At 44.7% G+C, this 26,938-nt stretch overlaps 4 protein-coding genes, 1 long non-coding RNA gene and 1 other non-coding gene across 7 annotated transcripts; 2 read left to right on the forward strand and 4 right to left on the reverse strand.

Annotated features, from left to right (window-relative positions):
• Nucleotides 1-62: 62 nt before the first annotated feature.
• Nucleotides 63-22,433, reverse strand: LOC6588673 (putative RNA polymerase II subunit B1 CTD phosphatase RPAP2 homolog). Of its 2 annotated transcripts, XR_003408821.1 has the most exons (7): nt 22,381-22,433; nt 22,201-22,312; nt 22,045-22,142; nt 21,798-21,994; nt 19,325-19,582; nt 8,021-8,359; nt 63-925 (listed from the first exon to the last, which is right to left on the reverse strand). XR_003408821.1 is itself a non-coding variant. In XM_002014432.2 (4 exons), the coding sequence occupies exons 1-4, from the start codon at nt 22,407-22,409 to the stop codon at nt 21,802-21,804; spliced, it is 432 nt and encodes a 143-aa protein (XP_002014468.1). In that variant the 5' UTR covers nt 22,410-22,433; the 3' UTR covers nt 21,732-21,801. The 2 variants fall into 2 exon arrangements, 1 of the variants encoding a protein (XP_002014468.1); XM_002014432.2 differs by lacking the exons at nt 63-925; nt 8,021-8,359; nt 19,325-19,582 and having other exon boundaries at nt 21,732-21,994.
• On the forward strand, nt 19,847-21,788 carry LOC6588674 (FK506-binding protein 59). The gene is made up of 8 exons (XM_002014433.2): nt 19,847-20,077; nt 20,149-20,291; nt 20,352-20,472; nt 20,537-20,675; nt 20,738-21,095; nt 21,157-21,267; nt 21,323-21,460; nt 21,537-21,788. The coding sequence occupies exons 1-8, from the start codon at nt 19,879-19,881 to the stop codon at nt 21,648-21,650; spliced, it is 1,323 nt and encodes a 440-aa protein (XP_002014469.1). The 5' UTR covers nt 19,847-19,878; the 3' UTR covers nt 21,651-21,788.
• A 104-nt stretch (nt 22,434-22,537) lies between the features above and the next one.
• Nucleotides 22,538-23,027, forward strand: LOC6588672 (cysteine-rich PDZ-binding protein). Its single transcript, XM_002014431.2, has 2 exons — nt 22,538-22,728; nt 22,787-23,027. Exons 1-2 carry the CDS (start codon nt 22,565-22,567, stop codon nt 22,914-22,916), a joined length of 294 nt encoding a protein of 97 aa, XP_002014467.1. The 5' UTR covers nt 22,538-22,564; the 3' UTR covers nt 22,917-23,027.
• On the reverse strand, nt 22,908-25,003 carry LOC6588671 (twinkle protein, mitochondrial). Its single transcript, XM_026988553.1, has 3 exons — nt 24,695-25,003; nt 24,200-24,637; nt 22,908-24,136 (listed from the first exon to the last, which is right to left on the reverse strand). The coding sequence occupies exons 1-3, from the start codon at nt 24,987-24,989 to the stop codon at nt 23,025-23,027; spliced, it is 1,845 nt and encodes a 614-aa protein (XP_026844354.1). The 5' UTR covers nt 24,990-25,003; the 3' UTR covers nt 22,908-23,024.
• A 412-nt stretch (nt 25,004-25,415) lies between these two features.
• LOC113565750 lies at nt 25,416-26,816 on the reverse strand. The gene is made up of 6 exons (XR_003408767.1): nt 26,775-26,816; nt 26,403-26,530; nt 26,182-26,236; nt 25,941-26,023; nt 25,684-25,739; nt 25,416-25,500 (listed from the first exon to the last, which is right to left on the reverse strand). It is a non-coding gene; the product is annotated as an uncharacterized LOC113565750 (long non-coding RNA).
• Nucleotides 26,600-26,716, reverse strand: LOC6589799. Its single transcript, XR_047850.1, has one exon. It is a non-coding gene; the product is annotated as a small nucleolar RNA Z5 (small nucleolar RNA).
• Nucleotides 26,817-26,938: the final 122 nt, after the last annotated feature.

Here is a 26,938-nt window from a genome sequence, read left to right on the forward strand (position 1 = left end):
GCCTGACCTCCGACTGCCTTCTGCTGCCTCTGGGACAAGCAATCCTTGCCTCGTCACCTTGGTTAAATAGTTGGCCAGGGTTTCTCCTCCGTCACCTCCTTTCAGGCAGTCGTCGCTCGCTGTGTCCGCGATGATTAGCACAAAAGCGGTAGCGGGAGCAGAAGCTGAAGACAAAGAGCTGGAGCTTGGACCGGAGACGAGACGCACCAACGGCGGAGGGTCAGAGTTCAGAGCGAGTGTCAACAATGGCCTCCGGTGAAGGCGGTCCGTGGCCTTTCCCTGCTCTCGGAGCCTGCTGCAGCGCTCATGAAACGTGTCCCCCTATTTGCCCGCTCTCCCGCCGAATAAATCTCTCAATTCGCTGGGATACTCTCCTCTCCGGTGCTTTGATTATTATTTTATTCTCCTATTTTTGAGCAAATATTTGGCACGCGTGTTCCGTTTGCTCGACTCGGATTTTGCTGCGGTTGCGGCTGCTGCGGCTTCCTCTTCCTTTTCGGGGTCTGGGCTCTGGACTCTGAGGTCTCGGGTCTCGGGTCTCGGGTCTCCTGGTCTTTTCGGGGCAGAAACGTTGCAGATTTAATTTCCGGTTTGCCTGGTCACAGATCTTTTTGTGAATATTTCTCTCCCTCTGTTTGCTGCCGCTTCTATTTGACTAATTCTCTTTCGTTTGCTTTTGCTTTTGCTTCTCTTCCTTTTCCCTTAGCGTATTTGCTTTTGCTATAATTTACATAATTTGCACTTGTTTTATTTTTCTCTCTTTGTTTTATGGTATTTTATTTATTTGTTGTTTGTTTTTGGAGCTTGAGAAACCTTAGGTAGCAGTTGTTGTTGTTCTTTCTTGTTGATAATGATCCTTTCCTTTTTATATCCTTCTTGAGTTCAGTTTAGTATCGTTGTTTCGTTCGGGTTTTTTAATTTTTAGCTGTGAATGGTAGAAAATAGTGGATTATAATACTTTAAAAATATACATCTAATATTTGTAATAGAGAATGGAATAAATAGCAGTAGATATCGTCGAAAAAGTAACCTAAAAATCTTCATTAAATCTTTAGAAATTTCTTCTTCAATCTCGAATGTTAATTCGCAGTGAAATATCGACAGAACCTTTTATTCAAGGATATAAGTACCTGAGTCTCCTACCAAATGCTGACTTAAATATCCACTAAATTTAACCAAAGTTCTGCTTGAATTTCTACTAGAGAATCCACAGATATCCTCCGAGAAGTCTTATTGAAAAGCATTTCCATATATTCAAATCGGTTTACCTTTCCCATACCCTACCTCCATTATACTTTCTTCAAAAAGACTAAAAGCTTTTCAGTAACTCTCGAAATTACTCTGATTTGCATTGCCCTCTTTGTTCATTAACTCTCCGTCTTTGAGGTTTTCGCGGATATACAGTATCTTAGTGCTGGCCCTTTGATGGCAAATCCTTTCGGCCACAACTTAGCGGACTGCTTAAAAGGAACCGCAAAGAAGAGTCCCACAAAATACACGAAAAACAGGAGAACTAAGGCCAGAAAGAACCACAAAAAAGCAGATAACAGAGCAACAGCAAAAACTTGGAGGAGCAGACTTAATGTTTAATTAAAAAATATATTCTGTTAACCCCATTAAGTGGTTCTGTTTTTTCTTCTGTTGTTGTTGTTGTTTTTGTTATTCTTTAACCCAATTTCTGGGTGCGGGCCCGATGCTTTGTCACCTCGGAGGCTCCACCTCTAGATCCATTGGCCCCCCCACAGCGGGCCCCAAACCGAGGGGACGCCTGCCACTGGTAGCAGAGCATCCATTGATTAGTTTTTGTTTTCGGTCAACAAACTTGAGTAAATTAAAACAATGAATTTGCGTAAAAACGCGAGGCGCACAAAAACAACAGCCACGCAAAACAACAAAAAAAAACAAGGGGACAACAAAAAAGAGAGGCATCTGCGAGGGTCGAAGCTATTGATACCCTGGCATATCCATTTGAAACGGACAAAAGGACATGCGTGGCAAAAATGTAGGCAAAAGCATAACACCCTCTGCTCTCCGCCCCTGAAGGGCATGCAAAAATGCGAGGCAGAAGCAGAAAAAATAACAAAAGCGAGCGAAGCGCAAATTAAAACAGTGGCTACGGCTGGGGCCAGAGAGGGTATGTTCTGGAGGAGGTTCTGGCTCTGGAGAGGCAGAGGCAGAGGCAGAGCCAGAGAAATGCAGTAATTGAAATACATGCGGCGGCGGCGGCATGGCTGCGTGTGGCGTATGGCAAGAGCGCCAGCGATGCTGCCAAGCAACAAAACAGCAGTGATGCCAGCAGAAATGCCCAGAATTATCGAGTACTTCGACGCTGGGAGTATCCGCTACTCTCAGATATAAAAAAAAGCCACAGCCAATACCACAGTTTACTCTTCCATATTCTGGTGTGCTGGTTCTGGTGTCGTGGAACACTAGTTCCTGAGAGACCATTTCTACAGTCTATAAGGAGCCCGTTCCACCTCAACACACCCTCAAATCCTGCAGAGTACTCGGTAGAAGTATCGCTGCATGGCTTCGCGGCGCCGGGCATCACTGCCACAGAAAGCCACAATAATTTACACGTGCTCGATGGCCACAAAGGGAGTCAGAGGCACTCAGAGGAAGGCAGCGACAGAGAACGGCGCAGAGCATAGACCCCATCATCTGAGGGATAAACTACTTCTAGGCGGGGGGGGCTGGAAAGAGCATTAATTATGATGGAAAATTAAAATATTCAACTTATTTGGAGTGGAGCCGAGTGGAGCCACAGACGGAGAAAGAAAGAGAGAGCTACTTTCAAACACTACCCCAAGGGGAAGTGCCTCACTCTCACTCTCTCTCTCTCTCTCTCTGTTTCTCTAGAAGTATCTTTTGGCTGCGTCAGCTGTTTGTGTAATTAGAGGTTTTATGAGTTATGTTCCCTCTGTGGTGGGTGCGTGTGCGTGTGCGTGTGTATCTGTAAGTGGCCAAAGGCAAAAGCAAACGCTAGGGTTCGCCGTTCTTCTTGGGAGGGTGGAGAACCCTTGGCCCTTGTCGCGGTTAATTAATTTCAAGTTTAGTTTCAGTTCGTTCCAATTTGCTGGCTGTGTGGGTGTCCTTGTGTGTGTGCGAGTGGCACAAAGCTGGCAGGTAAAAAGTTTCAAAGTCAATTTAATGCTTCGCCAATGATGAGAGGCAACATCAGTGGCAGGCGGTAGATCTGGCAGTGGCTGAAGCTGAGGCTGAATCTCCCACATACACAATGAGCCTTGAAATTGGAAAGAGTAAGGGTACCAGCCAAGCAGCAGTCGCCCCCTGCTCTTCCATTCCCCTCCTGTGGACGGGTTAAACTTGCAACCGCTTAGGCGCGACAAAAAACGCGCTAAAAGTTGCCTCTGGTTCGGGACTCGTTTTGAGGCTCCCCTGTGGCTGGGGCCTAGCTGTGCTGGTTGCATTTTTAACATGCTGCACGGCCTCAAATTACCTGCCACGGAAGCCGCACACACACACACACACACCACTCCCGTGTGGTAAGTGGCCCACAGTATCCTCTTTGGGGTTTTAACTTTTTGCGGTCGTCTGTTCATAATTGAACCCTCCAGCGGCACACACATCCATGGGAGTAATCCATGGAGATGGCTTTAGCTGCCTGCAAATTATGCTCTGGGGAGGAGGGAGCTACTTATCGGGGATTTCGAGCTGAATTAGAGCAGATCCTAACAATGGGCCCAGATTCCCTGGCCCCCCGATGGTTCCCTGCTAATCAGGTGGCTAAGTGCGCTTCGAGAGCCAATCAAAGTAAAACTGCATGTAAAATGAGCCTTCAGTTCAGAGTTTTAGAGTGTTTTCGATATGGCAGGCAGACAGACACGGACACAGACACAGACACAGACACAGAAGAGGTGGCCTGACTCTCCCTCTGGCCTTCCATTCACTCATGCATCCATTCATTCATTCAGGCAACTGCCGATAAACATACACAGAATTCAATGCACTCCCCCAGCACTCGTGCACACACACTCAAACACCCCCGATGCACAAATATTGCCCATCGATGAACGGCGAGCGGTTCAAAAGTCATTTCGGCAAAATACTGCTGCATACTTTTGTGCGGCAGCAAGCGGGCTTTCGAGTGCGGTTATTGGTGCCCCTCTTTGAGGCAGGCTGCACCGATGCAGGGGAGCTTTGGGAGTTCAGCCAGTGGGTGGGAGTCAAGGCTTTTGTTAGCACAAAGCCAAAACAACAAGTGCTATGTAATTACAACAACAGCACAAACGACAAGGGAAATGCAGAAAAGTGCAGCAAGAGGGGAGGGAAAAGGAGAATCAGAATCGGAGACCGAGACAGAGAGTGAGGCTTATTTGTTGCGCGGCTGATGGTCGTAGGAGATGGACCCGTGCCGAAGGGAACACAAATCACGAGAGAAATCCCCGGGTTTCAGGACTCAAAGACCAGGGACTCGCCATGAAATGATGATTCAGGAAGAGCCCGGCAAGCCCACTAGCATATATTAAGATTAATGATATTTGTCGCTATTCCAGGGCCTAAACTGCAGCCACGTGACCGCACAAGTTGTCACGCACACATCTCCAGGCCCGGCTGCGGGGAGACGCCCGCCTGTTGCCCATCCGCCACATCCACACCAACTGGGTCAGACATCGCATCGATAATGATGGGGATGGCGTTACTGATGGCAATGCTAATGGTGGTGTGCATGTGGATGTGGATGTGGATGCGGATGAGGATGACAATGATGATGACGAGTGGGAGAGAATGGAGATGCGGATGCGGATGCAGATGCATCTGCATGGCGATGATGACGATGATGATGATGATGAGCAGCTGACATTAGAACCAATTTAACAGCCATTGGCGCAGTTTAATTAAAATTGCGACCAAAAAATATTCAACTATAATCTATTGCAGGAAAACATATAGAAGGGTAAAAGATACCCAGAGAGAGGGGGACAGATAGAGAGAGAGAGAGAGAGAGAGAGAGAGAGAGAAGTTAATTTGATGGCGGAAAGCGGGAAATGGCACAGTAAACAAAGACAAAGACAATGGCCACCAGCCGAGAGTCACCCACCAGGACACATCAGGACACACCAGGACACCCGCACACAGATGCAGAGAAACAGAGAAATTAAATTGGAAATGTTGTAGTACGTGCAGCAGACAGCAGACTAAAAGGAAACACAGCAAAGGCATCCTACAAAAAAAAGGAGAATGGCTGAGAATCCATGTGTGTGTGTGTGTGTGTGTGTGTGTGTGTGCAAGTGCAACAACAAGTGGCCGCCAGGACACGGCAAACGGATGCTGTTGCTGTTGCTGCTGTTGCTGCAGGAAGCAGGACTCTGTGCCCATTATACGAATGGAGGCAGGCGGCCTCTTATAAGTTGAAAATTGTCTCAGATTTTCCCAGAAAGAATAATGGAGGAAAATGGGCAGGGGAAAGGCACGGGATAGCAACAAGCAACCAGCCACCAGCCACCAGCAAACGGAAGGAAGGCACGAGAATGCGAAAGTTTGATGCCCTCTAAAGGCACACAAAACCTACTGAAGAGGAAACTATTCAACAGAATGGAATTTAATAAACATTATTTCAGGGGAAACTACTTACTACCCCTAATCCGGGCATAAAATAACCTTCCAGATATATAGTTATGGCATATAACAGCTCCAACTCCATTAAAAAGTTATTCAACTCCGAGAAAGAGATACAGCGATCCCCATTCAGAGTCTTGGCCATCTTTCAAAGGGACAGACAGCCAAGACAAAGACATGGCTGCACTGGCAGTGGCAGTGGCAGTGGGGGACTGCCAAGATGCCAGATGGAAGATGGAAGATGGTGGGGATCTCGGGGGAGGCCACAGCAGCAAAGGAAAGACCCAACATTATTTAGGTTTAATCAGCAAAGCAGATTTGCATACGACAGTTCGGTTGCAATGAAATAAACCAACTGGAATCCCAGCATTCAGTATCCAGAGAGCACCCAGAGAGGACATCGAGAGGGTAGAGGCAGTGGGGGATCGGGGGAGGCAGGGGCAGCTGATGGAAATGGAAGGCAGGAAATACATCAAACAAATGAGGTGGAGACTGCAGCGGGGGAATCGAGTGAGGGAAAAACTATTATAAACTGTTGACAACTGGGGAAATGAACTTTTCGGCCGAAATGGCAAACGTCCATACTCCGAAACCCGAGCCCCCAGTCCCGAGCCCCGTACCACAGACTACGGACTCTCAATTCGCATTTCGCAGTTTTTGGCAATCAAATTCCGTTCCAAAAGTCCACCACAAAAACTGCCAAAGATCGTGGGAATTCCGTTCCGATAGAAACTTCAGCAACTTCCTCAAAAATGCCAAAAAATTAAAGAACAGAACCACCAGCAAAAACAGAAACCCAAAGACTTCCCCATCGAAAAAGTTGGACCGAATTTTTTGTTAATTGATGCTGAGCTGGCAAATTTCAATTCGTATTCGTAATTTCCCTTCCACTATAGTTTCTGGTGTTCTGTTGCCACTTTATGTGGTGCTCCCCGTGCTCCCAGTGCTCCCAGTCCGAGTGCCAGAGAATTAAAATCAAATTAAGCAACTTTCAACTTTTGGAAAGCGCACTGCGACAGCCCCATCCGGGGGTGACAGCCAGGGTTTAAAAAACTACAAAATGCATCGTGTTTCGCATCCGCTGGACACTGAAAATTGCTCCCCAAAAAACGAATAGAAAGCGAGAGTGAGTGAAACAAAATTTTTCGGTCAGCAAAAAAAAAACAGACGAAATTCAGGGAGGAATTCCAAAAACGTCTTTATGCGGGAGGAGGGGTCGGGAGGGACGAGGCCGGCCGACGAAAATTGCTTTCGGTGATTTTTATTGGATTTTCGTGTGTAATATGAAATTCATAACACAGCCAACAACAACGAATGGCCGACAAGAAGAAGGGGGAGGGGGGTGCTTGGGTTTGGGGGATACGGGATACGGGATAGGGCTACGTTGGCGACGATTTGCAGTTTTTCATGGAGCAGCCTTTATGCCATTTTGAATTTTCCTACGACTTTTTCCACCCCGCTCCGGAGAGCGCTGAGCTCGACACTATTTGATTGCTGGTTGCCCGACGCGTCGCTCTGACAAGTTGCATGTCCAATGCCCTAACAAAAGTGGAGTTGTGGCATAACGACATGCCATTACTCCATGTTACGACATGTTGCAGTACTTTAAGCGGAAATGGGGGCAAAGAAAACGACACTTTTCCGTGCATGTCAAATCTGGGCTTTTAAGGGCTTAAAGTTTCATTAACATTCTAGATTTAAAAGCACTTTAAGTGGGTTTATTTTTAATTCAAATTATTTCCTTCGTCCTTCTCGGGGAGCACTCTTTTCTCTATTTATTTCCTTTTCATTGGACTTACTTTCCATTTATCTTGTCCCCCACCTCCCCCATGAACACATTTTTACCTTCTTTATTTCTGTTTTCATTTTACTTTTTTGTGCTCTTTTGCTTGCTTGATATCCTGTCGTCCTTCCTCCGACTCTCACCTACTTAGCTACGTTCTGGCATTTCTCTTTCTCCTCAGTTTCCTTTCATTTGTGTGCTCCCTAAACCTCTGCTTTTGTTTTCTTTCCTTTCCGCTTCCTGACCTGCAGGGGTCTAGTCCCTAGTCCAGAGCTAGGGTATTCCCGATTCGTTATGGCTGTGTCGGAGTCATAAATCCTTCTACATTCTCCCTTCATTTTGTTTTGCTGCCTACATATCCTGCGCTGATTCGACTCGTGTTTGACTTGACTAGACACAAAATTGTGTGGAAATTTAATTTCAGCGTTTGCTAATTCGCTCCATTTATGGTGTACTTCGTTTCGTTTCGTTCCGTTCCGTTCCTTTCTAGTCTGTTCTATTCCCTTCCCCAGTTGTAGAGTCTGCTAGTTTGTCCTTTATTTCGTTATGTTTCCTTGTTTCTTCCCGTCTGTTCCCATTTCTATCATTCCCTCTCGAACAGTCCGTTCCGTTCCGTTTCGTTTCAACCTATTTCCACAAATTATCTTTTCCACTTACCCAGCAATTTTGTTGTAGAGTTGAAGCTGAGGTTGCTGCTGTCGTGGATGCTGTATCTTGTGGCTCGCTTTGCTTGTAGCTGTTGGTCTTCTGGTGGAATTTGTTGTATATTTAGTTGTAGACTTTCCCAGTCGGCGTTGTGCCTCTGATGACAGCAGCTGGAAACAGTCGGCGACCTTTTCGTTTTGAAGATGGAACAAACACAACAAAAATGTTGATGAATGTTCCATAATTAATGGAAAGATTTAATTGCTCTTTTTTATTTGTTTTGGTTTGCTTTGTTTTACTTTGTTTTGTTTTGTTTGTTTGTGTGGCTCCTCTTTTGCCTCCTCTGTGTTTCTGTTTAGGTATTTTTTTTATATTTATTTTATATTTGTTTTAATTAGAAATTGATTTTAATTCAGTTGCTGGTGTTTTTGGCTTTTAGCTGCGTGCATATAATTTTTAGTTTTCTTTTTTGTCGTTTTCTGATGGATTGATGGCAGTGGCAATTGATGATGGAATTGCTGGATTGATTGCTTGCTGGATTTGGATTGCTGATCGAATGATGGATTTTGGACTTTGAGCTGGCATTTTTCGTTTTGGGCTTCTTCTCATTGGGCATTCAGCAGCAAAGATACAGATACGGATGCAGGTGCAGGTGCAGATGCAGATGCAGACACATGGATGCGAGAGAAGAGATGCAGATGCAGATACAGATACTGATACAGATACAGATACAAATACAGATGGTTTGGGTTTCTGTTTAGCATAATTACTTTAAACTTTAAGCTTTTCTCTCCTCTTTTTTTTTGTATGTATGTATTTAATTAATTCTTTTATAATTATGAACACATTGTTGTTGCTGGGGGTTTCCTCTTCGTTCGTTATTTATTTGCTTTTTTTAATCATTTTTTCTGTGCGGTTTTTGTTTAAATATTTGCATATTGCATTTATACAATGAAAGCAAAAAACATTTATTTAAATTTAATTTTATCTGTATGGCGGATGGGAGGAAAAGAGAGAGACAGGAAGAGAGAAAGAGAAAGAGAGAGAGAGTGAAAGTGTGAATATTTATATAGTTAAATGTTTACTCGAATATTAAGTAAGAGGCGAGTGGGGAATAGGCTGTCGTTCCATCGATGTATCTCCGATGAAGAGACTCAATCAATCTGTCAGTGGAGTTTCCAGTTGTCCTTTGATTGATTTCCCAGCCACCCATCTAGTGTCGCCCGTCAAAACAAAGGACTGGCTACTGAGCCAGAATTGGCAATCACCAGCCGGGGCTTAAGCATTGTTCGCCAGATACATTTGTATCTCTTCCCCAGCCTGTTGCACTGCCACCACGCAAAAGGTAATTGGATAGGGGAGGGAGTCCCAGTCTAACAGAGGGATATTCCAGAAACGATATATCCATTTCCCATTCTCGAACTTCGAACCTCGAGCCTCGAATTGCCTCCGCCCTGAAAACTGTCGCAGACCATAAAAATTCAATTCTGAAAGCGAAACACTGAAGCAATAAGAAATAACAATTGCCTCAGTCACGCCCGGTCCTTTTCCAGTCCAAGTCCAAGTACAATCGTGTCCATGCCACACCATCCTGTAGGAGTCCCATTCCCAACGCCCATCACGTGCCACAATTTACGGTCAAAGTTTCGAGGGTCGCAGCCATCGCAAAACTGTTAACTGAATGCCAACTAAACATTAGTTTAATGTGGCTCCTCCTTTTCTCTTCCGTGGAACGTACCCCCTCCCCCCTCACCACGTCTATTGATAAGTATATAAGTACTCCGTATTCGGAAAGATAGCCATGGAGGAGCAGCGGGCACAAAAGTTTGACAAAAGTCACTTAGAGCAGCCGCAGCAGCCATTTGGAATATCCGTTATGAGGACCCAATCCAACAGAGCACAGAAGAAAACGAAACAGAAAGGAAAACGAAAGAGTGGATCCAACATAAAGAAGGGGAAGTGGAGTGCAGAGAGCCTGAGAGCTGAAGCTACTCGAATGAAGAGTGTCCCTTAAGTGATTCCCGAAACTAAAAGTTTGGCTCTTTCTTTTTCTCCAAAACTATTCTCATAAATCAATCCGTTGTCGATGGCTGGGAAATTGCCCAACCATGGATCAAACGAGCAAAGAATCACAATAAAGTAAAGGAAATGTACAATAAAACAATAAAGAATAATTAAAAGATCCCGTTTTATTACTCATTCTTCAGTGGCCAATGAAATACACACACCTCAGAAATCTGTATTCATTGGAGAGACTATAACGTTCCATAAACGTAATCCACCCAAATAATACCCTGGGGTACCCGGCCTTTCGGGGGGAAAATGATAAAAAGAGTTGAGCCACTGACCAAGAGACACCCGAAAATAAAGCAAAGAATGAAAGAGGACGAGAGGACGAAAGGACGAGAGGGGGAAAAAATCCCAGTCACTCAGCTACTGGGGATTTCTTTGTTGTAGTTGCTTCCGTTATAGTCGTTCGTTATACCCTTCAATTGTGGGTACAATGATTATCAGCAGATGCCTTCGATCCATCTATCTGAGTGGAACCTTTCTTTGTGCTGTCCTGCCATGTGTTTCCTGTCATTCGATAGCCACATTAGATCCCAATCGGATCACGGGTCGGCCATAGGAGCAATAGATCTGCAAGGGTATCAGATGCTTCGGTATCCGAATTTAGACTTCCTTTCTTTTCATTCTTTTTTGTTCTTGTTGTTGTTGTTGTTGTTGTTTTGCTCTGTGTTGTTGGTAGACAACGTTGTTATTTATGACAATTTCATTGTCTTGTCCACTTGCTGCCCTTTTTATTTCCGTCTTTGCCTTTTGCTTATTTACTACCACACATACAGAGTAACAGACAGAGAGACAGACACATACACACACACACTGGGGTGTGGGAGAGAGATGGAGAGCTCTCTGGGCTTTTGTGTAGCATACTTTTGTGCGCGCGGCGTTATCAAACGTTTTCCGCGCTGTTACTCTTAGGATTCTGTGTGTGTGTGGTGTGTGTTTTTTTAAGCATCCACAGGATGTCTCCCCACCCCAGTAACCAGTGACTAGGACATCTTTTTAAACAGCTCTATCTGTGTATGCCTCTCTCGCGCCGTATGCGTGTGCATGGGCATGTGTGTGTGTGTGTGTGTGTGAGTCTGCATGGCTGTTATCAGTGGCCCAGAACTCATCGCCCATTGATGGAAAGTTTGAGTGAATATTCGGGCTACTCATTTTTCGACTCAATTGGGGGAGTGAGAAAAAGCGAGAGCGAGAGCAAGAGCAAGAGGAAGAGCAAGAGAGTCGAGTGCTTGGAAACAGACTCAGGGAAGTCGGGACTCTGTTTACACTTGGAAGCGCAGCAGGGGGCAAGGCGGCAAGGTGGCAAGTGGGAGGCAGGAGGCAGGAGGCAGGAGAGCCAATTGTTGCAAGCCCTGTATACTGCTTACTGCTGCTGCCCTTTGTTGTTCCCATATTAAAGAAGGCAAGCGGGAGAAAAGCTTGCTGAAAACTCTGTGCCACACACCCACACACTCATGCCAAGACCCAACACCCACAAATATTTATGTATAACCAATTTGGAGTGTTGCCGCTCGTTCTTTTCCTCCTCCTTTTTTTTTGTTGTGCTGAAAAATTGATGAAGGCAAAAGTGGCTTAGGAATTTATTTAATTAACCCCAGACTGCCAAAGAGAGAGTTAAAGCCACAACCCCACTCCTCTTATCCGCTCCCCACTCTCTGAATGACAACAAAATTGTCTTTTAAGTGTTTTATGAGTGCGGCATGATCTCAAATGATTTTGCTCTGTCTCTGTTCCTCATCTGTTTTCTCTTCTTGTTGTTGTTGTTGCTGCTGGCATGTGCTCCAATTCCCCCAACAAACATACGCACACACACACACACACACTGATATGTATCCAACCACATATACAGACAGACAGACAGAGAGGCAGGAGTACAATGACGAGAAATAAACTTGCAACTTGTTTGCGCGCCTCGTGCGTCTCTCCTTTTGCTGATTAGAAATGCTTTTGATGTACGTCTGATGAAAATCCGTTAACCAAGCGAAACGAAATGAAACGAAACGAAGCGCGAGCTTTACCGTGCTGTGGCAGTGGCTAAGGGCATCCTGTGGCAGGGCATCCTGTGGCAGGGCATCTGTGGCAGGGCACTGCGGCAAGTGCAGCCACCTTAATCAAACATAATGAGCAATTAAAAAAACTTTCCTTTCCTTTGTTTAACAAATGAAAGCGAGGGCCGAAAGAGAGAGGCAGGAGGATGTCGGACGGAGGAAACATTATAAAATTAAGATTAAAACAATTGAAACTTGGAGAAAGTAGAGAAAGTACGTGAGTAAAAGCAAGCATAGGGGAAGAAGGAAGGAACATTCTCTTCACCTCTGCCATTTGGAAACTTAATATTTAATTTCAGAGAGAAACTCCATCCGGTTTTATCTTTTTGCCACATTTAATTGTCAGCAAACCCAAAAAAGAAACTCCCTCGCATTTAATGGCCGAATTTTGTGGCTGGAATAAGATGCCCCCCTGGAGGAAAACACTTCAACCATTTGAAAGTTTACACCTTCAGGGCGGTCTCGGTCTCTGTCTAATTTTTCGGCTCATAAACTATTTGCTGACCCCTCACCTTTTGCAGAGTTTTATTAATTGCTCCTGCCACCACACCTCCACATGCGCCTCCCCATTCGCACTATCCGGCTCTTCCTGCTCCGGTTCCCACTCTAAAAACTGCATAAACTTGTAGTTTACGGTGGATAATATTCCATTTTATGCATAATAACTTTTTCTTTTAAGGATCATGGTCTCATGGCGGCAGGCTTACCTCACGCTCCTTTTCGTCCCCCCTCCACCCCACTTCCTGGTGGTGCATTCCCTCATGGGCTTCATATGGCATTCCTTTATTTCGTTTTTTTTTTCTGTGAGACTTTGAGTGTGGCCTTCAACCCACGCCCCCTCCAGGCCCCACCACAGCCGTCTATACAGTACTTGCCCCCCGCCACACCCCTCCCCTCCCGTCATAACCCCTTTCGGTTGTATGTTAAACCAAAAAGTTGTAAATCTTCCAACTTACGTTTAGTGCAACAAAGTCGCGTTTTCATATGACGAGAGCATAAAAGAGTAAGCAACAAAAAAGTTTACACACACACACACACACACACACACGTCCCAGCAGAGCACAACAGAAAGAGACTGAGTGGGAGAGAGAGAGAGAGAGAGATGGGTAAAGGCCAAGTTTAGTGGGTGGTGGAGGGGCGGAAAAAGCGCCGAGCTCGACAGAAACTCAATGCTGGCGACGAAGATGTTGTTAAAATAAAATAGAAACGAAACGAAAGCGAAGGCAAACGTAAGACGAGCAATAAAAAGTGCGTAAGGAGGAAAAATAGAAAATGCCAAAGGAAAAAGGATAGAGGATAGAGGAGAGAGGAGACAGGAGAGAGAACAAGAGTGAAGGTAAGGGCAGAGCAACGATGACGATGTCGAAATTAATACGAAAGAATCACATTAAAACTTTCACAAGGAAAGGAAAAGGCAGCCCGGTAGCAGCCAACAGCCAGCAACCAGCAGGACAGGCAGGACAGGACAGGCAGGACTCCTGTGAAGCTCTCCTCTCGTTTCTGTCTGCCGACTGACGAAACGAAGCTTTTCGGTTGGGTTAAAGACGAAACATATTGTGCGTAGACGCACACAGGCCCAAAATGACGGCGCACAGATACACACACACACACAAACACACACACAAACAACGTGTTCATGTTTAAGTGTTTTGGTGCAAGTCCTCGGAGCAGAAGAAGGACCCACCAGGAGGCAGAAGGGTGGCCATGCGGAGGCCAGGTTGATGAGTACGACGAGGGTTGGGATTTGGGATTTGGTATTTTGGATTTGTATCCCCATACCATTGCCTCCTGCAGACAGATAGACACACACACAGACACACACACACAGAAACAGAGACACGGCCACCCACACAGATGAAGAGAGAAAGTGGAGCAATTTCGACAACTCCATTTGTGTGTGCGTATGTGTGTGTATCTGTGTGTGAGAGCAATACCTTTCCCCACTTATACACACACACACAAGCACACAACTTTTTCCATTCTTTTTCTTTATTATGTCTACTCCTCAGACGCTCTGAATCGACAGGATGGGCATGGAGATGGGGATGGGGGAAAAGGGAAATAGAAAGGACAGTAGATAAGGACAATAATATCGAAAAACATTCGAAATCAGAATCATCGTAAAGAATCCTGAGGCAGGTCGAGAGCATCGGAACACTTGAGAGAGGCACAGGAACAGGAGCTGCGACATCCTGGATAAAATAAGATATTTGTTCAACACAAAAGAGATCTAGAGGTAAGCTGCACGGATCAGGGAAGGCTCCTTCAATTCTAGTACATTGTGGAGGATATTTGAGGCTCCAATTGGGAGGAATACGATATAGACATAAAAGTGGTTCCATTTTTGATGTTAATGAAGCTTAATTTGTATTTCATTCATCAATCGAGTGAAATGAATTACTTATGCGCCCATGCAATAACAATGCAACAACTAATTCCAATTACAATGCCAACGGTAATTTAAATAATAACATTTGGAAGTATTCATGAAGGAAAAACAATGTGTGGCACCTGATTTGCTGAAAATCCCAAATATTTATGGATTTATCACCCAGCCATAAGCTAATCGACCTTTCAATAAAAAAACATGAATAAAAAACCATTTAATTCGAGAAAAGACAATGCAAACTATTGGCTCCAAGTGGAAATCAATATCGGACTGAATTCTGTATAATTAATGCCCAAATAGGCCTAGTTTCCCCAACTGGATGCCACAAGAACTCCTTCCTTAATTAGGCCTTGCCAAAAACCTTCAATGATTCACTTTTTGAACTAATTTTATACTTCGTTTAACTCTATTCGATGGCTGGACCTATTCGATACACAATTTTAAGCCTCCCCCATGAGCACATCCATCCAGTGAACGTTTTATTTCCGACCTTCAGCTTCAGATGCCTCTTAAAGTCTTAAAACACACGGCATCCATCGACATCTGTCCGCTTAAGGCGCCACTGGAGCTCTCTCCCGGGTCTCGTGTTACCGAGCTTTCATGTTTGCCCCCCTCCTGCTGCTCCTGCTCGTCTCCGCAGAATCACGGCCCCGCATCGCAGAGCTCCCTGCTCCATCCCCGCGGCCACTATCGATGTGGTTCTCTGCGGCCCAATTTTTTAAACTACAAGTCTCCTAAAATGTGAACTAGGCGTGTAGTCAAGCCAAATGATTGATGAAAAATCTGCGTGTGTACACAACTTGCCACTCAACACGGCACACACACGCACACATTCGTACCTCACAGCCACACATCACACACACAGTTACACAGATACATGACCACTTACGCCCACTTAGACACGCCGCGTTCTGGTTGTTGGCCCTCTGTGTTTTTTTTGGGCTTTGGGCCCTCTCTCTTTCGTTTTTGGGAGTGTGTGTGCTGCTGCTTTCTCCAGTTGTTAGTTTGGCAGAAAAGTTTTCTTTTCCCCGCCCCCTGGGGCCAAAATTGAATGATAAGGAGGGAGGGACCTTGGGGAGGGAGGAAATGACTAAAAGAAAAGTTTTTCTTTTGGCCAACTGATTGATAGCAGTGCAAATGTTAATTGCATAAGGATAGGGCAGTGTCAGGATGTGTGGCTGAAAAAGGGGGCGATAATAGCTGGGGCGACGAGATGGGCTGCTGTGACTGACACCGAAAACTACGGAAAACTGCAATTTCTGTATGAAAAGCAGTGGAACGAAATCTGAGCACAATGAAATGGCAATTTAAGTCGAGAGTATAATTAAAATTTAATTATCGCAGCAGCAGCAACAACAGCCACATCAAAATCCAACAATAATTGGAAAAACCACCACACAAACACACCGATACAGATACAGATACACAGAAACACACAGATACAGACGCAGCTGGAACAACAATAATATGCGTTTAAAAACGCCACGAAAACGCGCTTAAATAGCGCTCTAATTTTGCGGCCCAATCGAATCGAATCGAATAAAACAATCAGTCAAAGGACTTTCTAGCAGCAGAATAAGCAGCAAGAATAAGGCATCCAAGTGGAACGGAAAGGAATAGGAGGAAATCACCAGGGATTTTCCACAGCCAAGCCACGGCCAAGGAAAATTGCTTCGATTCGTGCAGATAACTGTCAGAAGCAACAGTTTATAAGGCAAATAACTGACATCCCGACGAAGACGAAAAACGAAAAGGAAAACTGCAAGACGGATAGATCCCAAATCTTGAGTGGAAAATTTCTGCCTTCATGTACCAACAATTTATGTACACATTTTCCTTGCGAATTATTCGGTTTTCACAACTTTAAAAATGCATTTCCATAATTTTCTTTTGAAAATCAAATGAAAATAAGAATGTTTTAGTTTCTAAATGAAATAGAGACGAAACTCCCCGAGTTTTTGTCTCTGGCCAAACATTTTGTGGAAAATTCGAATGAAAACATATCCGATGATAGCAAAAAAAAAACAAAAATAAATCAACGAAAATTTTATCAAACGAAATAGATTTTTGTGTTTGATATCCGCAAACTATTTCTGTGTAAATAAGTGGCTGAGAAACAGTTTTGATTTGCTTTTGCCTTAAAAACTAATGTAAATTACGAGAACTACAATTTTGGCATTCAATTTGGGACACAAATTAATTTCGCACAGAAATACCTCGTCTAAATGGTCCGAAATTATTTTGATTTCATTTTTCCCTTTGAGACCGAATAAAAACTAATCAAACTTTCGACAGAGAAATATCGAATATCAAATTTAATTTACTTAATTTAATAATGTCACAGACAAGATTTTCTGATGCCCTAAAAAAAAATCCACAGAAATAATAATAATAAATTTCCACATAAGTGCCAAATTTTCTCATGGCTTGCGCCCTTTCAAAGCGAAGAAAATCAACAGAAAACAAATATTCATATACACACATAAAATTACCACAATAAATACTTCCACTGGGAAACAGATTGGACATTGTTTTATTTAATTTTCGTTTGCCTTTTCGCTTTTTGACCCGAACAATTCTGCATGGACAAGTCGAGGCGCAACAATTACACGAAATGTTGAGTGAGAAAAATCGCAGCATCCTTTAAGCTGTTGCACCAGAGAGCGAGTGCAGCGAGGGATTTAAATGGGATGAAAAAAGGAGGGAAGAGGCAAGAGGCAAGAGGAAAGAGCAAAGAGAGAGGAGAAGATGGAGCAACAATTTGTGAGATTTTGTTTACCTTGGTTCTTGGTTTTTAAGCGGTTATTATTTAATTGAATTTTAGTTAGATTTCAGATGTTTCTTGCTTATTTTTATTGATGAACACACACTTTTTTTGCTGGAGCTGGAGCTGGAGCTGGAGTTTTGGGATACGCACACGGACACGGACACACACACGCAGAGAGACGCGGACACTTACACACACAGACACACACACTGGTACGCGCGGAAGAATGGCCAGAGAGTAAAACTGGAGTTTTGTTCTGGACTCAGGATTCAGGACTCAGGATGCTGGAGCGTTGTAAAAGTTATAAACTTTATTCTAAGCAATAGTTCTGTCTTTCTGTCTTTGCTGTTTTTTTTTTTGAGGGTACTCTTCCTAGCTGATTCTGGCTTCTGGCTTATCTTTTGCACAAAAACAGTTGGTTCGAACGGTACACACACGATAACGCAAGGCAGACTTTCGCGGCAGCTCAGCTCGGAGAGAAAGTGCGTCCTGTCTGGTTGTACCCTAACGAATTAATGCGCTCAACGCAGCTTTTCACACGGCCATGGACCCACGAGCACGCAGCATCCACATGGAGCATGGAGCACGAACGAAGACGAGTCCTGCGGAGACGAATCCTGTGCTGTGGCAGGCGCAAAGCTCTCGCTTGAGCTTGAACTTGAGTGAAAGCTTCCCCACTCGGCCAGTCGGCCACTCGGCTGGCTGGAATGTTTACAGTTGAGCAGAGCAACAGAGCGGCGCCAGCATCGACGCTGACTTCGACATCGGGAGCGTGGGCAGCATCCAGAGATCTGGTCAACGTCTCCACTCGTACGAGTACGAGCACGAGCACGAGCACGAGCTCGAGTATACCTGCAAAAATAATGGACACCGATGTCGGGCGGACATCGCTCTGTGCGGGAGCGGGGAGGAACTCTTATTAATGAGCGACAAGTGTGCCACGACTTCGAGTCCAACATGTGCGCGCGGCCCCTCTAGCGGTAGTTGATGAGTGCCCAATATTTTAGTTACCAGGAGACAACGACAGCTGAACCGATTTATAATGACAGAGACAAAAATCAAAGCCCGATTTGCAGGGGGAAGGGACAGGGGGAGGCACAGCAAAATGGGACTGAAGATATTGCAGAGAAATTCTAAGAACGGACAACCACTTATAGAAAGATGTCCGGCAAACCAGAGGCAAGGTTCTATTACTTTTCCACCAAGAGTGTTTTTTTTATGAAGAGATGATCCCACTTAAAGGGACTACCACGGTTCCAAAATGTATGGGATCTGATAGAGGGTAGCAGGAGAAAGCAAAAACTGTCCGCCAAAGGCACTGCCACTATCCATAAATCAGTTAAATCGCACTCCGCCCCTTATGACCTTGAAACAATCAGCAATATTCCACTCATCTACACCCCCGAACATCGCAAAACACGACCCACCGTACAGACCGCTTACAGTTTGTGTGCGGCTTACAAGCGATGAATTATAGAAACCAATAAAATTAAGTGCATTAATTTATTTGGCTCTTGTTTTTGCTGGACTTCAAAACGAAACTCGGGATTGGCTCTGCGAAAGCCAAGGGCAAAATAATCAAACAGAAGAGCAACGGAATGGTCAGAGGATTATATTGGATGCATGCTGCACAAATTTATAAATTTATATACCTGAAAGCCTCGGGCCACAGATTGAATTTGCATTTGTAAGGAGTGTGGGTCAATGCAATCTCAATTAATTGTAGACAGTGCCTAATTGTAATTGCATTAATGGGTAATTGGAGGAAAATGAATTAGACAAACGAACAAAACTAGAAATTAATAACATAAGTATAGATTTCTGTGTGTGTTGGCAAATAATTCTCTCTTTCAGTTTCAAATTCAAACACAAAAAAACCGCGCTCAAGAAGCCAGGGTTGCCACCAGCACAATCATGAGATATCTTTTCTTTTTCGGCTGTACTGGTTCATTTGAACCTGTATTTTGGTTCGATAGTATCGAACTGCTTGTTTGAATCGGTTATTTGATCTTATTAGATCTACAAACATTTACAAAACGTACCATTTTCCGCGGTTTAACTTAAGTTGCACATAAAAGGGTGTTTACGTTTTAAAAATGCTGCAACGAACATATGAGTCGTAATTTTGAATCGCCTTTTTGTCTCCAAGGTATATTAGGCAAAAGGGGTGGATTTTAACTTGCATGCGTTGAATTTTTTGGGCCGCGTTGCCTGCTGTCCACACCTTCTTATTCCTTCTATTATGTAGCAAATATGTAGTTACTGCAGTCGCCATGTAATAAATTGAGCAAATGTAAACACTGAAAAAAACACACACAGTCAAAAAAAAGCACAAAATATATCGCCTGAGGCATCTGAAAGTATAAAAAATATTTAAATAAAAACATTAATAAAATAAATAAACTTAAACTCACCATTTTTCAAATTTTTTTACTCGCGTCGCGCCTGTTTGTCGGTTGGTTTTGAATGAAAACATCGGAATCCGATAGAACCTAATATCGACATACAAGTGCACGGTTGCATTTGCCAATATTTTGCAATTCTATACTGGTATCGATAAACACCTTCACCACCAACAAAGCAACAAGGAAAAAAAATGCCGGAAGAAACGAAAAAATTCGACCTGTCTGGAGATGGTGGAGTGCTCAAGGAAATCTTGAAAGAGGGTACCGGGAACGAGACCCCGCACAGTGGATGCACTGTCTCCATGCACTATACCGGCCGCCTGGTCGATGGCACAGAATTCGATTCGAGCGTGAGCCGCAATGAGCCCTTTGAATTTGCGCTCGGCAAAGGTGAGACATGAGAATGCGGCCAAAGTCGCTGTTTCTGGAATTTTCTTTTTCGTTCTTTTCTCTTGTCTTAGGCAATGTTATCAAAGCCTTCGACATGGGAGTGGCCACCATGAAGCTGGGGGAGCGCTGTTTCCTGACATGTGCTCCCAACTATGCCTACGGCTCTGCCGGCAGTCCGCCCACCATTCCGCCAGACTCTACGCTGATCTTTGAGGTACAGAACACAGGGTAATGATTATCCAGGGCAACTATATATCTCAGTTCTCGTTTGCAGTTGGAAATGCTGGGCTGGAAGGGCGAGGATTTGAGCCCAAACCAAGACGGAAGCATTGACCGCATCATTCTGGAGCCGAGCGATAAAAAGCGGTCTCCCACCGACGGTGCCTTCGTCAAGGGTAAGTCGTGGTTTATCTAGATTCTGTGGTTGCCTTAACCTCATTCGGGGTCTGTGATTTGCAGCCCATATTTCTGGTTCTTTCGAGGGTAAAGTGTTTGAGGAACGCGATGTGGAGTTCGATTATGGCGAGGGCAGTGCTATCGGTCTGGTGGATGGAGTGGAGATTGCCCTGGAGAAGATGAACATAGGAGAGACATCCAGGTAGAGCAGAAAGATATGGGGGCTAAAAAAGAAACACCACTTTAAAATCGATTTTTCCTTAGAATCACAATTAAACCAATGTATGCCTTTGGCGTGACGGGCAATGAGGCATTTAAGATTCCACCCAACGCCACAGTCGAGTACAAGGTGAAGCTGATCGACTGCGGCAAGGGTCTGGAGGAGTGGAAGCTGAGCGACACCGAGCGCATCGACGAGGCCAAGGTGTACAAGGAGAAGGGCACCAACTACTTCAAGAAGGAGAACTGGGGCCTCGCCATCAAGATGTACACCAAGTGCAAGAATCTGCTGCCGAACAACGCCGACACCAACGAGGAGGTGAAGAAGCTAAAGGTGGCCACGCACAGCAACATTGCCCTGTGCCACCAGAAGTCCAACGATCACTTCGAGGCCAAGGTGGAGGTAAGTTCACGTAGAGCATGTGTGCCCAGAAGCATTTGAATTAATATTTAATTTTCTTCAGTGCAATGCTGTGCTCGCCCTGGAGGCCAACAATGTGAAGGCTCTCTATCGTCGCGGACAATGCAACCTGATCATCAATGAGCTGGAAGATGCCCTGGAGGACTTCCAAAAGGTTTGTCATAACACCATATAGAAAATCCTTACTTGCTAAATAAATGTTTGGTTAGGTTATTCAATTGGAGCCTGGCAACAAGGCAGCTGCCAACCACGTGGTCATCTGCAGGCAGAAAATCAAGGAGACCAAAACCAAGGAGAAAAAGCTGTATGCTAACATGTTTACCAAGCTGGCGGCCAACGACAAAGAGGTATAATATGCCTCAACGAGTAATAAACCAATAAAGCTCATCCTTTTCCATCCCCCAATTCGCTTTTCATTCGAAGACCGAGCCACCGCGCGAAACAGATGTGCTCAGTAAATGCGGCGAATGGTCCGAGGAGGACGCCAAACGCGAGGCTGATCTAACGCTTGAGCGCGACAATATAATTATGATCTAGTCGAGGACAAAGGCGATCAATTGTTTAGCATTTTAAGTACTTTTCCTAAATATTTCCACATCGAAAATCGAAAAAATCCAATAATGTAACAAGAAAAAATGGTACTTCATTATATAAAATATAGAAATAGCATTGAAACCTGTTTACCTTTTCATTTGTCTCGCAGCAGCAGCTGAAAGCTCGGCCGCAACTCCCTGTCGCGCAGCCACAGCGGCGACGTCGGCACCTGGGCCTTAATGTACTCAGAAGCGCGGAAACAATAGCCGGAGCAGAATTTCTTGCGCTCTGTGATATCGTAGACCTTGTTTTGCGATGCACTGATTTGGTACTTCTGGTTGGGTACACTGCAAGTGAGTCGGTTAGTCAGGAGCCACCTTTTGGAGCGTCCACTTACTTCTGCAAGACATTGGAGCAGAGAGGGTACCCACAGTTTCGGCTGATTTCGCGCTCATCCACAATGTCGGTATAGTGGTTGGGTGCGATTTCCCAGAGCTAGGGACGAGAAAATGTTAATTTAAAACTTGTATACCATCAAATAAACTATAAATACCATGGCCAGGAATTCCGGCTCTGCTACGTCGGGCTCCAGGAGCCTCACCACAATTTCCTGAGCCCGCGCAATTGCCGCGCGCTTTTTCACTACCGCCGCGATGAGCTGTTGCCTGCAATAGGTAATAAATTGATCATTAAACAATAGTACAAACAATGCATTTAGCATTCCACTGGTTACCGCAATTGGTCGTTCTTCTCCTCCGTCATGTTTTGTGCATTTTTTTGTTTATTTTGTAAAATTTACGAGGAGTAGCGGGCAAAAAAATGATGACAGCGATAGGCAAAAACAAATTTTATCGATTTCCAAGTACGGTCACACTCACTGCATTGCAAAATCAAAACAAATTGATAAGAAAAAAAAAATGGTTTGCGAGAAGTGCGAGGCGAAGCTGACGAAAGTCTCGGCCCCAAATCCCTGGAAAACCAGCACCGCCCCAGCCGGTGGACGCAAGATAAATGAAAACAAAGCCCTATCCTCGGCTCGGGACCGATACAATCCTATGGGCACGACCCTGGCACCTTGCCGGTAAGAAAAGACAAACCGTACGCTGGATCCAGGCTCATGAGATTGCTTATCATTTCAGCATCTGCCGACAAAAGGTCCACCAGATGGGATCCCACTACTGTCAGGCGTGCGCCTACAAAAAGGCCATATGCGCCATGTGCGGCAAGAAAATCCTAAACACAAAGAACTACAAGCAGAGCTCAACGTGATGCATCCCATGGCCAGACGACGCAAGGATTTTATGTATAAGCCTAACCTAGTTCTAGACAACAGAATAATTATATCAGATAGTATCAACAAATGCATAGATAAGTAGGTCAGGCCTCTGTCGTTGTCTTCTCCCTTCGCCGCTTGGCACCTTGCATCTGCGAGGAGTAGCTGAGCGCCTCCTTGTCGAACTCGAGCGGCATGATGCCCAGATCGCCGCTATAGCGGTTTTTGGCTATCTGCAAATACTTTTTGCCCCGCACCGATGTGAGTCGCTTGTCCTGAATGATAAGCACATTGTCCGCCTCCTGTGTGGCCTTCGCCGTGCCAAAGACGGAGCTCGTGGTGAGGTCATCTTCCTGGCGCTCCTTGCGCGGATGCATGACTAGCGTGACATGGACATTGTGCTTGGTGGCGAAGCTGCGAAAGGCTGCAATAATGGCATCCTGCTCCCAGAACTTGTCACCGCGAAATGAGGAGACTCCCATCATAAACTGAAGGTTGTCGATTATCACATGCATCACGTCGTGTACGTAGGACGCGTGCTCGATGGCCTCCAGCACTGGCTTCAGGGGCTGCTGGCCGTGAAAGGTCATAAAATAGAGCGGCATTCGCTCAAACTCCGTTGCCCAGTGGTCGAACTCCTGCAACTTATTATCCAAGGGGTAGCCCACGTATTGTCGCAGCAAAGTGGCGGCCAAACGGGTGTTGCGTATCTCGAAGGAGCCCCAGAGTGTGGACACGCCCTGCATGGCTAGGTCGAGGGAGTACTCGCTCATGAAGGTGGTTTTCCCGCTGCCCGTGGGTCCGGTCAGGATAGTTAGCTCTCCCCTACGATGACCCTTAAGCAACTTGTTCAGCACTGGGAAACGCTTCCACTTGACGCCGTTCACCTTTTCAATGTTCTGCAGCTCGCTGAGTATGTCGTTCCTCATCGCCCCAAATGTAGTGATGGCCTTATGCCTCACTGGCGTAGCCTTGGCCAGTATGTGGCGAAGGTTGAGCCGACGACGTAGTGCCAAGTGCGGTGCTGGCTCCGTTTCGGTGGCTCTAATGAGAAGGCAACGCTTTTCTTCTATCTTTTGGGCAAATGCTCGGGCGGCATCCCAGTTGTGACTGCTATCGTAGTGCAGCCAAAAGACCAGCTCCTTGAAGCGCTCCAATCCAGGCAGGCATTCCTGCGGCAGCATCTTCAGCTCGTACGGCAGGCAAACAATACAATCTGAAAGCAAAAACTGTATTCTGTGAGCTGTGAATCGCAAGGAAAGCAAGCGGTTGTACGTACGCGTTTCGATGTTCTGTGTGGCAAGGACGATGAAGTCAAGTAAATTGCTGACTAGAACCGCTTTACTTTTGTTCCCCACACCATGAATAAGCAGCCCTGACATGGACGTGCCCTGAAAGGTCTCCTCATGGCGGTCGCTTAAATGCAGCACCTTCTCCCCGACCACCAGTTGCGCTGCGTTGCGTAGCTTGAAATGCAGCAGATTCTGTTCCGGTTCGTACTGGGCTCCAATGGCATTCAACTGCGACTCCTTCAAACCCTTGATTCCTAGGGCATCACATGCCTCTGGCGTCACATTTCTAAGGTAGGAAAAGCGCGATTCATATACGGGCTGCGTTTGTGGGGGGCGCAGGTAGCCTGCTGGCGTGGGGATCTGATAAGCCGCCAGAGCATTGCTCAGAGAGGTTTTCACATCACAATTTGGACAGATAAAGGCTCCTAGAAAGAGGAATCTATTTAGATAGTTTGCTAATGAAAATCCGCTCCTTTACACACCCGTCCGCTTGTTTACGTAAGCCAGCAGCCCTTGCTCAGCGACGCCCCTTGTGTGTGCTACAGCCGGCTGCCTGTTACGTTCACACAGCCGGCACTCCACTTGCAAGCACGTGTGTCCATCCTTGGGAAGTAGATTGATCTGTCGCAGTTGTTTCTTAAAGTCCACATACTCCTTGGGGTCCAGTGTGCACTCCGCGTATTCCGTATTTATCTGCGTTGCGTAGTTTTCCCTCCAGACTCTGGATTTGTTGTTATTTATGCGCAACAGCGGTTTGATTAAACCAGCGCGTCTCATGGTACATGTTATCGATCAACTCTGTGCAACAGGCGGCAGGCTAGTGTAGCACGCAATTGAGATTTTGGAAGCCATTACTAAATAGGCCGTGTACTCCCAGCAAATAAATAATAAACCAACTGATTGCATCAGCTAGCATTTATGCGAGTTTCAGCTTTTATTTCGCGTTAGATTAATAACCCACTGCAACTCTTCCTTTGGTGAACTAACGCTATCGAGCACTCATCTGCGCGGCTTCTTTTGAAACACAAAATTCGACAGCTTTATGAATTCGTGGATTCCACAAAACGAACATGAAATTTCGCTGATGCGCGGTTCTTCCCACATACAGAAAAGGCGGACTTCAAGAGAGACTCTCACACTAAAACAGAACAGATCCCAATCCCAATTTCCAAATAAATTTTGTACTTGTTATTTTGTATTTAATTAGATTTATTTAGTATTCAATTGATGCGCCTTAAACACAAGTGCTGTTGAGCAAATGCCATCCAGTTGAAGCCATAATGAAAGTCTGTAATTAAATAAATATAGTATTAATAGGGAACGTATAAGCTCGATCAAAAGTTTTGTAAAAATTATTAATCAGACGCCTTAGCCCATCATAAAGCCGAAACTTTCTGGTGGAAACCGCAAAAGGTGTTTAAGGTAATCATCATTTAAGCAAATTAAGTAGTACAAAGCTTTTATAAATTACCTTTAAAATAGGTGCAGTTACAGATTCGGTAGTCATTTAAAATTCCCACATATTTGCTAAAAAAAAAAAAATAAAGAATCAGATTAGTTTTTACAAGAAAAAACCGGGAACAATATATGTGTAGAAACGTGTAGAAATCAGACACCTAAGCCCATCATTAAGCCGAGGCTTTCTGGTGGAAACCGCAAAAGGTATTTAAGGTAATCATCATTTAGCTACTCAGAATAATCCATCGGATTAGTGGTTGAAAATATTACCTTGGTTGGTTTTCACAACGAAGTACCATGTGCCTGGAGTAGCCATCAGATGCACGCCATAACCTCAAAGCAGAGTTCGAAATCTGAAATTAAGGAGTACATTAAAGATCTAAAACAAAAATGTTAGCTTTGAATTTGCTGAATCTTTAATCAGCTTACATTTTATCTGCATGATTATCTCAGTACAGGTCTGTGTAAAAGTTCATCACTTTGTTTAGTTTTATCTAAATTGAATGCTTACCTTGTTACAAAAATGTCCACACTGTCGTCTCCATGGGCCGTTTGTTAGACATAACCTAAAACAATAACGAAATAGCTCATTAATGAAAGAATTCATAAATAAAATAAAATTATTTTTTTCTTGAATCAGTTTACATTTTTCCGCATGAGTCTATTCAGTACAGGTCTGTGTAAAAGTTCATCACAAGAAAAAAAAACTGCATAACAAGAAGTTGTCCTTACCTCAATGCCCAGAGGAGTCTCAAATGGGCTGAATGCCCAAGGTGTCTCACCGGCCGCGTGGCCTTGTGTACGCACACCTACATGGCGTCAATTGTTCAAAGTTTCACCAAAGTTCGTGGTATTTATCCCTGCAAAGCAAACATCTTCAATTAGCAGTTGTTTAATTGAACACACAGCCAGAAAAGTAAATTAAATGCCATCAGATTGCCGAATAATCTTTAATGAACAAATATTGTTCAACGAAACATTGAAAGATACAACGTTAAGTCGAGAAAAATGTTCTTTCAGTCTCGTCATCAGTTTCATCATTTGTGGCATTGCATTTTTTGTTTAACTTTTCACTCAATTTTTCACTGGGCTCCATTTTCTTACCATTTTGCTTGAGTTGTCGAATAAAAGTGAAGCCACATCCGGGCGCACGTGGAAATGCTAGAACGAAAATGGCGGCACAGCTATGCTTCATCTAATATCGATCCACCACAGGGATGATTTTGTGGTCTTTCGATATATTTCAGCGTTGCTTTGGAAAAAAGTCA

The sequence above is a fragment of the Drosophila persimilis genome, unplaced genomic scaffold (assembly GCF_003286085.1).
Source record: "Drosophila persimilis strain 14011-0111.01,24,50 unplaced genomic scaffold, DperRS2 tig00000191-arrow-pilon, whole genome shotgun sequence".
Taxonomy (NCBI): Eukaryota; Metazoa; Arthropoda; class Insecta; order Diptera; family Drosophilidae; genus Drosophila; species Drosophila persimilis.

Bases quoted from the DNA above. Each gene is read 5' to 3' on its own strand.
- LOC6588673 (XM_002014432.2), bottom strand. From the start codon at position 22,409: ATGACGGAGGAGAAGAACGACCAATTGCG. The intron at 22,313-22,380 runs GTAACCAGTGGA...TACCTATTGCAG, and splicing joins GAGAAGAACGACCAATTGCG to GCAACAGCTCATCGCGGCGG. The intron at 21,995-22,044 runs GTAAGTGGACGC...ACTCACTTGCAG, and splicing joins TGCTCCAATGTCTTGCAGAA to TGTACCCAACCAGAAGTACC.
- LOC6588674 (XM_002014433.2), top strand. From the start codon at position 19,879: ATGCCGGAAGAAACGAAAAAATTCGACCTGTCTGGAGATGGTGGAGTG. The intron at 20,078-20,148 runs GTGAGACATGAG...CTCTTGTCTTAG, and splicing joins TGAATTTGCGCTCGGCAAAG to GCAATGTTATCAAAGCCTTC. The intron at 20,676-20,737 runs GTAGAGCAGAAA...ATTTTTCCTTAG, and splicing joins AACATAGGAGAGACATCCAG to AATCACAATTAAACCAATGT.
- LOC6588672 (XM_002014431.2), top strand. From the start codon at position 22,565: ATGGTTTGCGAGAAGTGCGAGGCGAAGCTGACGAAAGTCTCGGCCCCA. The intron at 22,729-22,786 runs GTAAGAAAAGAC...TTATCATTTCAG, and splicing joins ACGACCCTGGCACCTTGCCG to CATCTGCCGACAAAAGGTCC.
- LOC6588671 (XM_026988553.1), bottom strand. From the start codon at position 24,989: ATGAGACGCGCTGGTTTAATCAAACCGCTGTTGCGCATAAATAACAAC. The intron at 24,638-24,694 runs GTGTGTAAAGGA...TCCTCTTTCTAG, and splicing joins TTACGTAAACAAGCGGACGG to GAGCCTTTATCTGTCCAAAT. The intron at 24,137-24,199 runs GTACGTACAACC...TTTTGCTTTCAG, and splicing joins CACACAGAACATCGAAACGC to ATTGTATTGTTTGCCTGCCG.